At 42.0% G+C, this 14,876-nt stretch overlaps 1 protein-coding gene across 1 annotated transcript; it reads left to right on the top strand.

The window, feature by feature from the left end:
• Positions 1–344: 344 nt before the first annotated feature.
• hsd11b1la (hydroxysteroid (11-beta) dehydrogenase 1-like a) lies at positions 345–14,052 on the top strand. The gene is made up of 6 exons (XM_061684370.1): positions 345–522; positions 6,157–6,287; positions 6,352–6,555; positions 7,459–7,552; positions 7,654–7,819; positions 13,766–14,052. The coding sequence occupies exons 1-6, from the start codon at positions 438–440 to the stop codon at positions 13,947–13,949; spliced, it is 864 nt and encodes a 287-aa protein (XP_061540354.1). The 5' UTR covers positions 345–437; the 3' UTR covers positions 13,950–14,052.
• The last annotated feature ends 824 nt before the right edge of the window (positions 14,053–14,876 follow it).

Genomic DNA, 14,876 nt, shown 5'->3' on the forward strand with positions numbered 1-14,876 from the left:
CTTAAAGTAGTGTAACTTCGCAGCTACATGTTTTACATGCATGAACGAAGCGAACATTCCTTCCACTGTGTGCACTGGGCCAACAAGTGCTGGCATGCAAATAGGTAACGTCACAACATTTTTGGCTGATGACAATAATAATAATAATAATAAATGTTATATAAAAACAGAAAATCACTACCAGGTTAATACCTTCTTTTTCCATTTGACTTCCTTAAACCGATTTAACGTATTTCAATAATGCAAGGGCATACAATTAATGTTCAATTATTTGATTTGACTGCACAACACACCCTCTTTTGCACATGCCAAGAGGGGAGGGCTCACATAAGAGCAGCCTTGGATTTGCAATACACTTACACTTGCACTTGCAAGGGAATTTAGGAAGTCGGGTGTCTTTACTTACCGACGAATATAAATTACAATTATTTTGCAACATGAAAACGTTGACCAAAGTCCTGCTCACGAGTGTTGCTGTGGCTCTGCTCGCTGTTAAATGGAACGCTCCCACGTTCAATGCGGGTAAGCTGGGTCGCTTCTGCACAATTTAAAAACAAGACCAGCAACTTTTTTTTTTTTTTTTTTTTTTTACAAGAATAAGACGTGGAGGCTTTTAATCGATGCCATCAGTGTTGAATTGCTGTAACGTCGTTATCTGAGATGTCAAGTTTGAAACTATATTTTCTAATTACATAGGAAATACAGTAGTAGTATTTGCAACTTTATGTAGTTCAAATGTCAATCTTGCAAGACACTGCTAGAAATAGGATGCAATAGTGGATGTCGTAAACAGTGATGCAATGCTCTCTCTCTGCTGTATTATTGCAAAAAAAAAAAAGTGATTATTAATATTCATTACAGTTCTTTTATATTGCATGATTTAATTATTTGTTTAGGGAGTTATAGTTATCTAGTCGGCACGGTGTACGACTGGTTAGAGCGTCAGCCTCACAGTTCTGAGGACCAGGGTTCAATCCCCGGCCCCGCCTGTGTGGAGTTTGCATGTTCTCCCCGTGCCTGCATGGGTTTTCTCCGGGCACTCCGGTTTCCTCCTACATCCCCATAACATGCATTAATTGGACACTCTAAATTGCCCATAGGTGTGAATGTGAGTGCGAATGGTTGTTTGTTTGTGTGTGCCCTGCAATTGGCTGGCAACCAGTTCAGGGTGTACCCCGCCTCCTGCCCGATGATAGCTGGGATAGGCTCCAGCACGCCTGCGACCCTGGTGAGGAGAAGGGGCTCAGAAAATGGATGGATGGATATTTAGCTATTTAAAATCAAAGATTATTTATGAAATCACCTATTGTTTTGTGCTCATTATTTAATTGTACATCGTGTTTGGGAAGTCACTGTCAACTTTTTCTTTTGACTTTGACAGTGACTTTCCGAACAACCTACCTGTATAATAATATTTTATAATTGCCTATTGATAGTTTTCCTATGATGTCACACAGCTTTGGACACACCCTCCATGTCGGAGTTTGACGCATTGTTTTGTTCTTGGGCTTATTGAGCGTTTGAATAGATAAAGTCTCATATATAGATAGATAGATAGATAGATAGTCAATGTAAAAGAAAATGGTGAAATACTGTGTGGTGTCTGTCTGCAACAATACAGGTGGTAGGGGCAAAGTCTCATTTCACAGTTTACCGCCCTCAATTCTGAATCAGGGTGAGAAGACTGAACATTTGTCAAGGAAAAGACAGAGCGTGACTTTTACAAATCAGCAAAGCTGAGCTCACTTCAGTCAGATACCCACGCCATACATTCATGTTTTTTCTGAAAACTTTGTTGAAGGTAATCTTTAACACTTAGCAACGTTAGAAAACGCTTGCAACATAGTGTACATATCTCCTCTTACAATGTTTATATTTTAGTTCAGTACGCCTAAATAACACGGATTTCTAAAATACAGTATGTACTGTATCTCACGCTTGATATCGGTCAATGGTTGCCGTGTTGTTATATAAAAAGTGCACACAAATCAGAAATGTAGGATTCTTTGATTACCAGAATGGCAGCTGACTCCCACCATGCTAACCACTATGTAGCCTTGAGGCTAATTTTTAGGCCAAGTCAATGCTGTATAAGGTAAAGCTGTCAACTGGTCTGGGTCATGAAGTGAAACAGTCTGCGTATTATTTCTATTTGTCTTCGCACACAGTAGTTGGTGAGAGATGTTTAAATTGTGTGTGTGTGTGTGTGGGGGGGGGGGGGGGGGGGGGTAGGGGGGGGGGATCGTAGTTGTTTTCGACGGCCACTTTGTCATCATGTCTTGTGTTTGTCACTTCATCCAAAGTTTCTCTATACCCTTTCAACTTTTTACCCCTAATCTTAGTACATCTAAGGAAATTGGAAAATTCATAACATAGTTAATATAAACTGATTAGGGTTACAAAGAAGGAAAAAAAATGAACCAACGAAAATTAACAAGTCGGTCTGCTAGTCTTTCCACTTCAATTGTTAAATTATAATGTTATTATATATTATATACAATTATTTAATTATTTAATTATTATTATTATTATATAACATAATATTTAAATAGAATTAAAAATGTTTTTACTATATTGAATTACATTTCTTTGTATACATCTTGGTTTTATGTATGTACATATACAGTACATAGTATTGCCCCCTTCTCAAATTCTTATATTTTTGAATAGTTTCCCCACTTTAATGTTTAAGATCATCAAACAAATGTAAATATCAGACAAATAAAATCCAAATGAACTTAAAATGGTGTTTATAAATGGTGATTTAACTTATTAAGAAAAACAAATATTACCTGGCCCTGTGTGAAAAAGTAATGGCCCCTTAAAACTAATAACTGGTAGGGCCAACCTCAGCAGCAACAACTGAAATCAAGCGTTTTCTATAACTGCCAATGAGTCTTTCACATCTCTGTGGAGATATTTCTGCTTATTCCTCCTTGCAGAATTGCTTGAATTCAGCAAAATGGAGGGTGTTCGAGCATGAACGGCCTTTTTAAGGTCATGCCACTGTATTTAAATCAGATTCGAGTCTGTACTTTGACTAGGCCACTCCAAAACCTTCATTTTTTTTTTTTTTTTTTTTAAGCCATTCAGAATTTGACTTGCTTGTGTGTTTTGGATTGTTATCCTGCTGTAGAACCCAAGTGCACTTCAGCTTGAAGTCACAAATTGGTGGCTGAACATTCTCCTTCAGGATTTTCTGTTAAAGAACAGAATTCATGGTTCCATCAATCACAGCAAGTTGTCCAGGTCCTGAATGAACAAAACAGCCTAAGACCATCACACTACCACCACCATGTTTGACTGTTGGTATGATGTTCATTTTCTGAAATGCTGTCCTATATTTACGCCAAATGTAACGAGACACACACCTTCCAAAAAGCTCAACTTTCATCTCATCAGTCCATATACAGTAATAGTCTCCCAAAGGTCTTGGGAATCATTCAGATGTTTTTTTTTTTTTTTGCAAAAGTAAGATGAGCATTTATGTTCTTTTTGGTTAGCACTGGTTTTGACCTTGGAACTCTGCTATGAATGCCATTTTTGCCCAGTCTCTTCCTTATTGTGTCATGAACTCACCTTAACGGAGGCAAGGGAGGCCTGCAGTTCCTTAGAAGTTGTTCTGAGTTCCTTTGTGGCCTCCTGGATGAGTCATTGCTGTTTTTGTGGCGTAATCTTTGTAGACTGACATCTACTCGGAAGGTTCACCACTGTTCCATGTTTTCTCCATGTGAGGATAATTGCTCTCCCAATGGTTCGCATGAATCCTCAAGCTTTAGAGGTGGCTTTTGTTTCCCTTTCCAGAGTGATAGATGTCAATTACTGTATTTATCGACTGTTCTGGAACTTCTTTGGATAGTGTCATTTTGTTGCAGCTTTTTTTTTTTTTAGATCTTTTGTCTGACTTGATTTTGTCGGGACAGATTCTGTTTAAGTGATTTCTTGATTGAACAGGTTTATAGGTAGCCAGGCTTGGGTGTGATCAGTGAAAATTACCAACAACTGTGATGAGCCACAATTAATTCATGATTTAACAAGGGGGGTAATTACTTTTTCACACAGGCTCAGGGAACCAATCATTTCCCCCCCTAATTTATTAAATTACAATTTAAAAACACCATTTTAATTTCACTTGGGTTACATTTGTCTGATATTTACATTTATTTGATGATTTTAAACATTAAAGTGGGGAAACTTTGCAAAAATATAAATTTGAGAAGGGGGCTAATACCTTTTCACGGTACTGTATATGCATACAGTATGTACATGTATATAAATGATCACCTATTGAAAATAAAATAATAAGCATCGTAATTACTTTTTTTGCAAATCGCCTATACTGTCCTGTGGTGTATAATGTTTTTTTTTTTCAGGCCCATTAATTAGAAAGGACATGCCCCTGTGTGACCTGTGTACAATTTAAAAGTTTTGTTCCCTGCAGGAGAGTTTGGGAAGAGAGGCACAAAGTTAGCATGTAATCACACATTATTTGGCATCCTTGTGACTCAGCATCCATGACTTATTTAGAGCATGATTTAATTAATATAACTCTCAAAATTAGGTTTTGTGCTAGTTCCAGACCACATGAAAATACCGCAAGTCCGATTTGACTAGTCATTGCTAGACTGTGCTAATTGTTGACAAGATTAAAAAAAAAAAAAAAAAAAAAAGGTTAAAAAAAATGAAAAGATCAAAGTGTGGACCCATCAAGGGGTCCGACACAGGGTGCTGTTCAAGCTAGCATGACCACTGCTCTGCGGTCAAATATCTCGTACGCCTACAACAATAGCTTATCTTTTATCAGTCTGTCTTGTCACTTTGAGATTACACACGGTAGGTGCTGTTATGTGTCAAATGAGTAGATAACGTTGAGGCCGTTCTAACAATTGGACATTGGTCTTATTATCAGCACTTCCTTTGACATTGAAATCGGAGGAGCTGAGGTGTAAACCTCATGTCAGTGCCAAAAATGTCTTCTCATAATCAATTAGTTGTGTCATGCAGCCTTGGTTGCAGTCATGCATACGGTGGCCTGAAGTCTCGCAATATGTGTGACTAACAACCATTTTTATGATCTTTGCCCAGGATAACTTGTTGTGGAGGTAGTATCAGTGCTGTAACACAGATGGCACAACTCTCCTTTGTGTAACGGAATGCTGCAATGCACCCTGATATACATTCACACCAATGGACAATTTAAAGTCTTCGAATGAACCTAACTTGCCTGTTTTTGGAACTTGGGAGGAAGCCAGAGTACCCAGAGACAATCCATCCAAGCATGGGGAGACTGCAAAACCCACAGGAAGGCTGGAGCCGAGATTCGAACTCTGCAAAGAAGGAAAGCAGCTTTTTTGCCTGCATGCTGCCTCTAGTTCTTAGGAGATTTTTGCAATTTTTGGTTAAAAAAAAAAAATATTTGGAAAAGAGATGAATCTCAGAAATGTGAGGCAGACAAACCACTTGTTTGCCATGTTGCTCTTTCAACTTTAATTAATAAAGAACAATGCTTAAATCTGACAAACATCTGAGTGCCACACTGGCTTACTCTGTTGCTAACCAAAACAGCAGCACCCACTGAGGTATGGACACAGCCTGTCAGGAGTCTTGCCGCATACTGTCTGGTCAGTCCATCCATCCATTTTCTGAGCCGCTTCTCCTCACTAGGGTCGCGGGCGTGCTGGAGCCTATCCCAGCTATCATCGGGCAGGAGGCGGGGTACACCCTGAACTGGTTGCCAGCCAATCGCAGGGCACATATAAACAAACAACCATTCACACTCACATTCACACCTACGGGCAATTTAGAGTTGTCAATTAACCTAGCATGCATGTTTTTGGGATGTGGGAGGAAACCGGAGTGCCCGGAGAAAACCCACGCAGGCACGGGGAGAATATGCAAACTCCACACAGGCAGGGCCGGGGATTGAACCCTGGTCAGGTAGACGAACCCAGGTAGACGCTCTAAACAGTCGTCCACCGTGCCGCCTTGTCTGGTCAGTATTAAAGAAAATGTTACAGATGTCGTCAAATTTCTACTACCCCAACAAAACAGGTTTTCAAAAGTGTGATGGGTATTTTGGGATCCTTTACAAAATTTTAACTGTACTGAACTGAATTACACTTTTTGATATTAATAGTGCATTTGATTTTCTTTCAGAAATCCTCCAAGGTGCCAGGGTCTTGGTGACCGGGGCCAGCACTGGTATTGGTGAACAAATGGCGTATCACTACGCCAAGTTTGGCTCCCAGATCGTCATTACAGCAAGGAGAGAACAAGTCTTACACCAGGTTGGTAAAAGAGATTTTTTTGAAGGCGCATTTCACATGTCGACCATCATCCTGTGGCCTCTAGGTGGCGGAAAAGTGCCTGAGCTTGGGAGCTCAGAAGGCCCTGTACATAGCAGCGGACATGAGCAGTGACTCTGACCCGGATAGAGTGGTTGATTTCGCTCTGGACCAGCTCGGAGGTCTGGACTACCTCGTTCTCAACCACATAGGACCAAGCCCCTTCAACATGTGGGAAGGAGATATACAGCACGTCGAGTGGCTGATGAAGGTAATCCATGACATTGTAACAAGATACTTGGCAGAAGTTAAAGTCCCCTGACGTGAAACGTGGGAAGAGCATTGATGATGATGATTGATGAGACGACTTGGGACTTTTCCACCTTAAGAGATAATATCAGGCCAGTAACACAGGCAGGATGTGTATCCCCTTTAACACTGTCTGTAAAAACTGTAGTTCTTTCTGTGACTTCCGTGTTGCTGTAAATGACATAAATGACACCGACATGGTATATGAGAGGCCTGAAGACCCCCCCCCCCCTTTTAATAATATAAAAGCTGTAATTTTTCTGCCTTTTTTCTGTGCTGCCATTCTGAATAAGTAGCATTGACACTGGGCGTACCAAGTCGAACTGGCGAATTGAGAGGTAACGTCAGAGTTGTGATATAACAAGGAAGACCGCTGAGTAGCCCTTTTAACACTGTCTGCAAAGGATTTTTCAGAATTTTTTTCAGTGTTTGCTGTTCGATATAAATGGCACAGACACAGAATTCAGGGAGAAAGTTCAAACCAGCAATTTTCCTCATTTGGAGATAATTTTCTGCATTTGGAGGTAGAAACAGCACTGTAACAGAGGCAGAAAGACACCTGTGTAGCCCCTGTGACAGTAACTGTAAATGCTGTAATTTTTCTAGACATTTTTCTGTGTCACTGTTTTGTATAAACGGATAGACATAGAACAGGGAGACCAAGTCAAATCAGCAGTTTTCTACCTTGGGAGGTAGCAATAGAGCTGTAACAGAGGCAGGAAGACACTCATGTAGCCCCTTTAACACTTCCTGTGAAAGATGGGCTTTTTCTTCATTGTTTTGCACTGTAAAATATGCTAAATTACTTAACAGCACTAAGTGAACATGTGACATCCCTGTGTACGATTCTTTGTCCCAACAAAAGGTCAACTTCTTGAGTTACGCTCAGATGGCCTGGAAAGCTCTCCCCTCCCTTGAGCAAAGCAAAGGCTCACTCGTGGTTGTTTCGTCTCTTCTAGGTGGGTCCACAACCTCCCCTCTAAAGACATTTCTTACTACATTTTATTTGGAATCACTATTGTAACTTATTTTCATAAGACTATTGTTGATACCCCACCAGGTAAAGTAACCAGTCCCTTTGTGGCTCCGTACACGTCAACCAAATTTGCCTTGAATGGTTTCTTTGGGGCTCTAAATCACGAGTTGGCCATGAAGAGTAGCAACGTAACGATCACGATGTGTACACTGGGCCTCATTGACACTGACTCAGCCATGGATAAAATCAAGTAAGTCTGCGGTGAGAGCACGTTGACTGGGGCAAGAGCTCTATTGCTCAACGTTTTGAGCACAACCAACTGTGTTCACAGCTCAGATTATAGTTTCTTACTGTTTAGAGAGCTACTGTACAAGGGAGTTTGGAGTTGAACTCAAATATAGTCCAAATACATGTAGAACTGTTGTAGTATTGGAGGCACAGCAGCATATCATGCACTGTCATGACTATGGTAATGCAATACTGAATAGGGCCCCTATTTCTGGAATGATTTGCACACATTTTAACAAACAAGTCCCCCGCAACCAGCAGATTATTTTCAGGATGTTGCGGCCAGTCATGTAGAGTAGGTGCAGCAGCATATCATGCACTGTTGTGACAGCAGAATCATGCAAACAAGACTAATAAGCTTAGTTCACCAGCATGCTGCCAGTGTGTAGTTCCAGGAATTAAAGTAAAATCTTGTAACAAGTAATTTAGAGTTGTATTGGAAGTACCGCCTGTCATGCCCTGTCACGACTACAGTATTCCAATGCAATGCTGCATCAAGGAAAAACTTTGGCCAGCTTCATGCATATTTCTCTACAGATTTACAAACATTTTAGTTGAACATATAACCCCCTCACATGAAGCACTTTTTTTTCCGAAATGTAAAGCAGCTGTCAGCAGTCATAAGTGTTCCAACATCCATCCATCCATCCATCCATCCATTTTCCTCCCCTGGTCTGAGGTCGGGTCGCGGGGACAGAAGCTTAAGCAGGGAAGCCCAGACTTCCCTCTCCTCAGCCACTTTGTCCAGCTCCTCCGGGGGGGATCCCGAAAAGTTCCCCTGCTAGCCGAGAAACGGAGTCTCTCCGGCATGTCCTGGGTCGTCCCCGGGGTCTCTTTCTGGTGGGACGTGCCCGGAACACCTCATCAGGGAGGCGCCTGGGAGGCATCCTAAACAGATGCCCGATCCACCTCATGTGGCTCCTCTCGAAGGAGAGGAGCAGCGGCTGGACTCTGAGTCCCTCCTGGATTACCAAGCTTCTAACCCTATGTCTAAGGGAGAGCCTGGAGACCCTGCGGATGAAACCCATTTCGGCTGCTTGTATCTGCGATCTTGTTCGACCCACGACCAACGCTCATGACCATAGGTGAAGGTAGGAACATAGATTGAGCGGTAAATCGAGAGCTTCGCCTTTCGGCTCAGCTCCTTCACCACGACAGACCGATACAGTCCGCATTACTGCAGACGCTGCACTAATCTGTCTGTCGATCTTCCACTCCATTCTTCCTTCACTCATGAACAAGACCACGAGTTACTTTAACTCCTCCACAGGATGTCCTCCCTGACCCGGAGAGGGCACTCCACCCTTTTCTGACTGAGGACCATGGTCTCAGAGTTGGAGGTGCTGATTTTCAGCCCAGCCACTTCACACTCTGCTGTGAACCGTTCCAGCGACAGTTGGCGATCACGGCTTGATGAATCCATCAGAACCACGTCATCTGTAAAAAGCAGCGACGTAATACTGATGTAATCAAACCCCTCAACACCCTGGCTGTGCCTAGAAATTCTGTCCATAAAGGTAATGAACAGAATCGGTGACAAAGGGCAGCCTTGGCGGAGCCCAACTCTCACTAGAAACAAATCAGACTTACTACTCACTACTCTGACACCGGTCGTACATGGACGGAACAGCCCGTATCAGGGAGTCTGGTACGCCATACTCCTGGAGCACCCCCCACAGGACCTCCCGAATGACACTGTCGAACACCTTCACCAAGTTCACATAACGCATGGAGACTGGTCGGACGAACTCCAATGCACCCTCGAGGACCCTCCTGAGGATGTAGATGGTCCACTGTTCCACGCCCAGGACGAAAACCTCACTGCTCCTCTTGAATCCGAGATTCGACTTCCTGACGGACCGACCCTCCTCTCTAGAACCCCTGAAAAACCTTACCAGGGAGGCTGAGGAGTGTGATCCCCCTACACTGTAAAAAACAAAACAAAAAAAAACCTTGATAAAACGTTAAAAAATATCATGGTAACTTGATACAAGAGATTTTTGAGTTTTCTCAACTTTTGCCTACTGTTGTTGACTTAACTAAGGTTTACAAGTAATGAAACGAGTTCTGCCAACTTGGATTTTTTTGTTGACCTAATTAGGAAAATCCTGTAAGGCTAACGAAGAAATTCTGGTTTCAATGCCATGTATTTCTGGCTTCACCAAACAGACATTTTTGTTGAATAATCGTACAATTCTTACTCCAGTGAGTTAAAAATGTACCTATATGAATAAAGTAAAATGTATGTTGCTGTAATTAGATTTGAAAAATGCTCATTAAGTAGATTTTGAAAAAAAAAAAAAAAAAAAAATGTAATCAAAATTCTTATTTATTTTGTTTAACAGTGCCTCAAGTACATTTCAGAACGTCATGGGTAATCGGGTCAATTTCTGTAATTTACTTTTGGGTGCTTTGAGCCCCACAGCACAGACGTTAACATTGAAGTCCAGAACCAATAAAGAAAAACAGTATGCGAAAAAAAAGTGTCCAGCTACATATAGTAACTCATGCACAGACCCTGAGCCGAACGTAACCACTTGTACATAGAATAGTGCCACAAATGATTGGCTGTGTACCCATACACTGAAGTTTTACATGGGCATAACTATAATGAACTTGAGCAGTTAAAGGTTCATCGAAATTTCACCATCAATGAACAGGGAACTCACTGTTAAAACACCAGTTCTGCGCTTCGTGTGAAGTGGGCAACACTTCGACAAAGCTTGTAAAATACTGCATGACAGAATCTCACCACATATTGTCAACAACATAGATTTCTCTGACTAAAATTGACATTTCTAATAATGATTTATCCACTTAACCTTCACATTGTTCAACCAGGTCAAAATGATCCATTCTCTGTTTTGAATGTTCCCTCCTCCCCCCTTCTTTTTTTCCTGCCTTCATTCTTCCGCTCCTTCCATCTCTTTTCCCCCCTCCCTTTTTTTTCTTCCTCTCTCCTTCTTTCTTTGCTCCCCTGCTTTCCTCTTCTCTTCCTCCTTTCCTTCCTTCCTTCATCCTCCCCACTTGAACAAGCTAAAGAACACAAGTTAAAGTCATGCCTGACTTCCCCATTAACAGTCACATCAATAGCTTTGTTTTCAGAGACCTTATGCGCTGTGAGCATTGGGTGCCACCAAGCTCAAAAAAAGATGGCCTGAATTGCTTCAAAGGTATACCTCATCTGCTTTGGATGATCAATGTCGAGGGCATACAGAAGGCCAAAGATGTATGCCAAGGCCGTAGAGAGGTCTGGAATGTTATGTAGCACGATGTCCCCTTCAAACACAACTGCCTGGTCTCGCACAGATGTATCGGCATTGTCATCTTGTCGGATGGTGAGGATGGCAACAGATGCACCGTTCAGCACTGGTTCCAAAATATGAGTGTCTTGAAGAGAAGTAACAGATGCATTATTGAGAAAAACTAAAGACGAAATACATTTCTACTGATTTGAACTTAAACTTCCGTACCATGCTGGTCATTTGACTCATGGAAGTTTTAAAAAGAAAACGCATATTTTTCTTTTATTAATGACACAGTAGATTTCACCCACCAACCTTGTAATGAGTTTTGTAGAAAAGTATTTTCTCCTACTGAACACCCACCAACAATGCCTAGATGCTTCTCAGCAGAAAAAAGGGAGCGAGAGTTATAGAGAACTGCAATCCTCACCATAAAATTACTCTATGTGGACAGCACTGAGGAGGTGTATATTTCCATTTTGGATGAACTCATCCTTTAAAACACCTCATGGGAATTAGTTTTACTTGCATTACTTTTTCTGTACTTACAAAGCACTTCAGGAAAACCTTTGTTGCATCTTCTCGGAGGAAAATGGGCAGGGCTCTCAGTGCTGCTGTCTTTCGGTGGGACACAATGTTGGATGTCTAAAGAGTATTCAGTGGAAAACAAGCATTTCAATTAGTATGGTAACGTAGTGTACTTTATACACAATGTAAAATCAGAACTCTTTTACAGTAATGAAGATAAATCACAGGCCAGACCCAGCAACATTGAACATGGTGCACTCTGCACCATGTTCAATGCCTGATCATGTTATCAACAGTAAAACCTACTTCAAAAACCTCTCGTGAATACGTCTTTTACACACGAATGGAAATACCCTCAAAAACCAGTATCAATATACAAATGCATATTATCATGTTCCAGTGTAGTGTACTTCTTTAATTATCGTCAGTCTAGTCTAGTCTAGTATAATAATCCATCCATTTTCTCTACTGGATATCCTTACAAGGGTCGCGTGCGTGCTGGAGCCTATCCCAGCTATCGTCGAGCGAGAGGCGGGCTACACCCTGAACTGGTCGCCAGCCAGTCGCAGGGCACATAGAAACAAACGACCATTTGCACTCACATTCACACCTACGGGCAATTTAGAGTCTTCGATCAACCTACCATGCATGTTTTTGGGATGTGGGAGGAAACCGGAGTGGCCTGAGAAAAGCCACCTAGGCACGGGAGAACATGCAAACGCCACGCTGGAGGGGATGGGATTTGAACCCCAGTCCTCAGAACTGTGAGGCAGATGTGCTAACCAGTCGTCCACCGTGCCGCCCTAGTATAATAACTCATGCCTAATTTGAAAAACAGAATTCCTGAATAATTTAGGACAGCCTTACCTCCTCAAAAGAAAACAGCCCAGGCCATCTCTCCTGGACCTCAGATACCAAAGGCTGGCACTCCATGACTTCTCTCCGCCTGAGGGAAAATGTTAAATGTTAAACTTAATATTGGGATTGAAATCTCCTGCTGTCTGAAAGTAGCCTTATTTACATCACTTTCATATAATTTACGCACGTCTACCATACACCGACCCATGAATGCGTCTGCAGGACGACGCCTGCCTGCACCTGCATAATTTACATGGACGGGAGTTTGTTTGTTGGTCAATGTTCACATCATATCTCCACACAAGGATAACACTCAACCCATTACAAAACGGGTAATAAGCTAATACGCTTTACTACGGCAGACGTGCATTAAAAAAGCCAGTCTGAGATACCGCCATTTAGTGATGAAAGTCTGTATCTGAATATCAGACATGATTAACATTAAACAGTATCAAACATTACTTTTTGAAATAAAACCTTAGCATAGAAGTATGTGAAGGGCTGGAAATATCTTAGTTAGCTTACCATGCTAGGACAAAATGGTTGTCCGTTCCCGCTTCTGTCCAGAAAATGTTCAAACGCTAGAATCAAACTGCAGACCAGACAAAAATTCGTAATGGTAGAAACAATTCAGTTCACATCCAACTGTCCACGTTCGGTCAAGTTTTCTTCGGGGGTTTCAGTTAAGAAATTGTCAACGGACTATCATCACACGGCTCATGTTCAGTTGGAGGTGAGTTCGCCGCTCGGTCGAGTTCAAACTGCTTCAGACCGTGTGCACATGCGCACTTCAGTAATGCTGTCAAGTTTCTCACAGGTTACTGATTTAACTCAAAAAATCTACTCAAAAGTCAGTAATCTTTGTTGTGCTATTTAGAAAATATGAGTTAGGACAACAATGAGAGAAATTTGTTAGGCAGACAAGTTTTTGTAGGTGGTAAATCGAAACCTGGATTTCTGAGTCAGTTGAGTTTGAAAACTTTAATGAGATCAACAATGACTAGTTATCGTTTTTACAGTGTATAGTTGGAACACACCCTCCGGTCCCCCTTGCTAAAAAGGGGGACCACTACTCCGGTCTACCAATCCGGAGGCACTGACCCCAATATCCACAGCATGTTGCAGAGGCGTGTCAAGTGTGGCCTTTAAACCCCCTCTCCCCAATGTAACAAACAATCAAAGAGACATCTCGCCCGTCTATTCCAGTGACTTAATCCATTCTCACAATATGCATGGATCCACCATGGTTAAAAGTGCAATGCTTCTTTGCGTCCTAGGAATGTCAGTCACGTACCAGCCTACCCTGCCAGTGAAGCGGCATTGAACATCATCATGACAGGAGCCACTAGAGAGCGGGAGCTCTTCTACCCTTGGTATACCTACATCATCACCCTTATTAAAGACTTCTTTCCCGACACCAGAGACTACGTAATGCAAAAGTCCTACAACTACAGCCCATGAAAAAAGATTTACCGTAATTTCTTGTGTATAATGCGCATCCATGTATAATATCCATCCATCCATTTTCTGAGCCGCTTCTCCTCACTAGGGTCGCGGGCGTGCTGGAGCCTATACTAGCTATCATCAGGCAGGAGGCGGGGTACACCCTGAACTGGTTGCCAGTCAATCACAGGGCACATATAAACAAACAACCATTCGCACTCACATTCACACCTACGGGCAATTTAGAGTTGTCAATTAATCTAGCATGCATGTTTTTGGGATGTGGGAAGAAACCAGAGTGCCCGGAGAAAACCCACGCAGGCACGGGGAGAACATGCAAACTCGACACAGGCGGGGCCGGGGATCGAACCCTGGTCCTCAGCGCGTGGCAGACGCTCTAACCAGTCGTCCACCGTGCCGCTCCATGTATAATACGCACCCCCAAAGTTGACCTTAAAATTCTGGAAAACCCTTTACCTATCTATAATGCATTTTTACAATGCATGATTTTGCTTCTACCCATATGATGAAAACATGAAGTAATTTTGGTATTTTGTTAGTTTTTTTCCCCAATAACTATGAATCATGCGCACTATTGACGTTTGACAATTTTTGGGGGTAAAAAAATTTGCATTATACACGAGAAATTACAGTATGTGAAGGGCCACAACTGCCATCACTTCCAGTGGGGGCTTAAGCATTTTTAAAAGTTTATATTTAAGATGTATTCTTATGCCGCGATTGGCTGGCAACCAGTACAGGGTGTACCACGCCTCCTGGCCGATGATAGCTGAGATAGGCTCCAGCACGCCCGCGACCCACGTGAGGAGAAGCGGCTCAGAAAATGGATGGATGGATGTATTCTTATGTGTTACTGTTTGGCTGTGAGTTGATGTATTCAACAATCCAAATTTGTCGTTCTTTTGAAAGTTAACTTGCTGTTAC

The sequence above is a fragment of the Phycodurus eques genome, chromosome 8 (genome assembly GCF_024500275.1).
Source record: "Phycodurus eques isolate BA_2022a chromosome 8, UOR_Pequ_1.1, whole genome shotgun sequence".
Classification (NCBI taxonomy): Eukaryota; Metazoa; Chordata; class Actinopteri; order Syngnathiformes; family Syngnathidae; genus Phycodurus; species Phycodurus eques.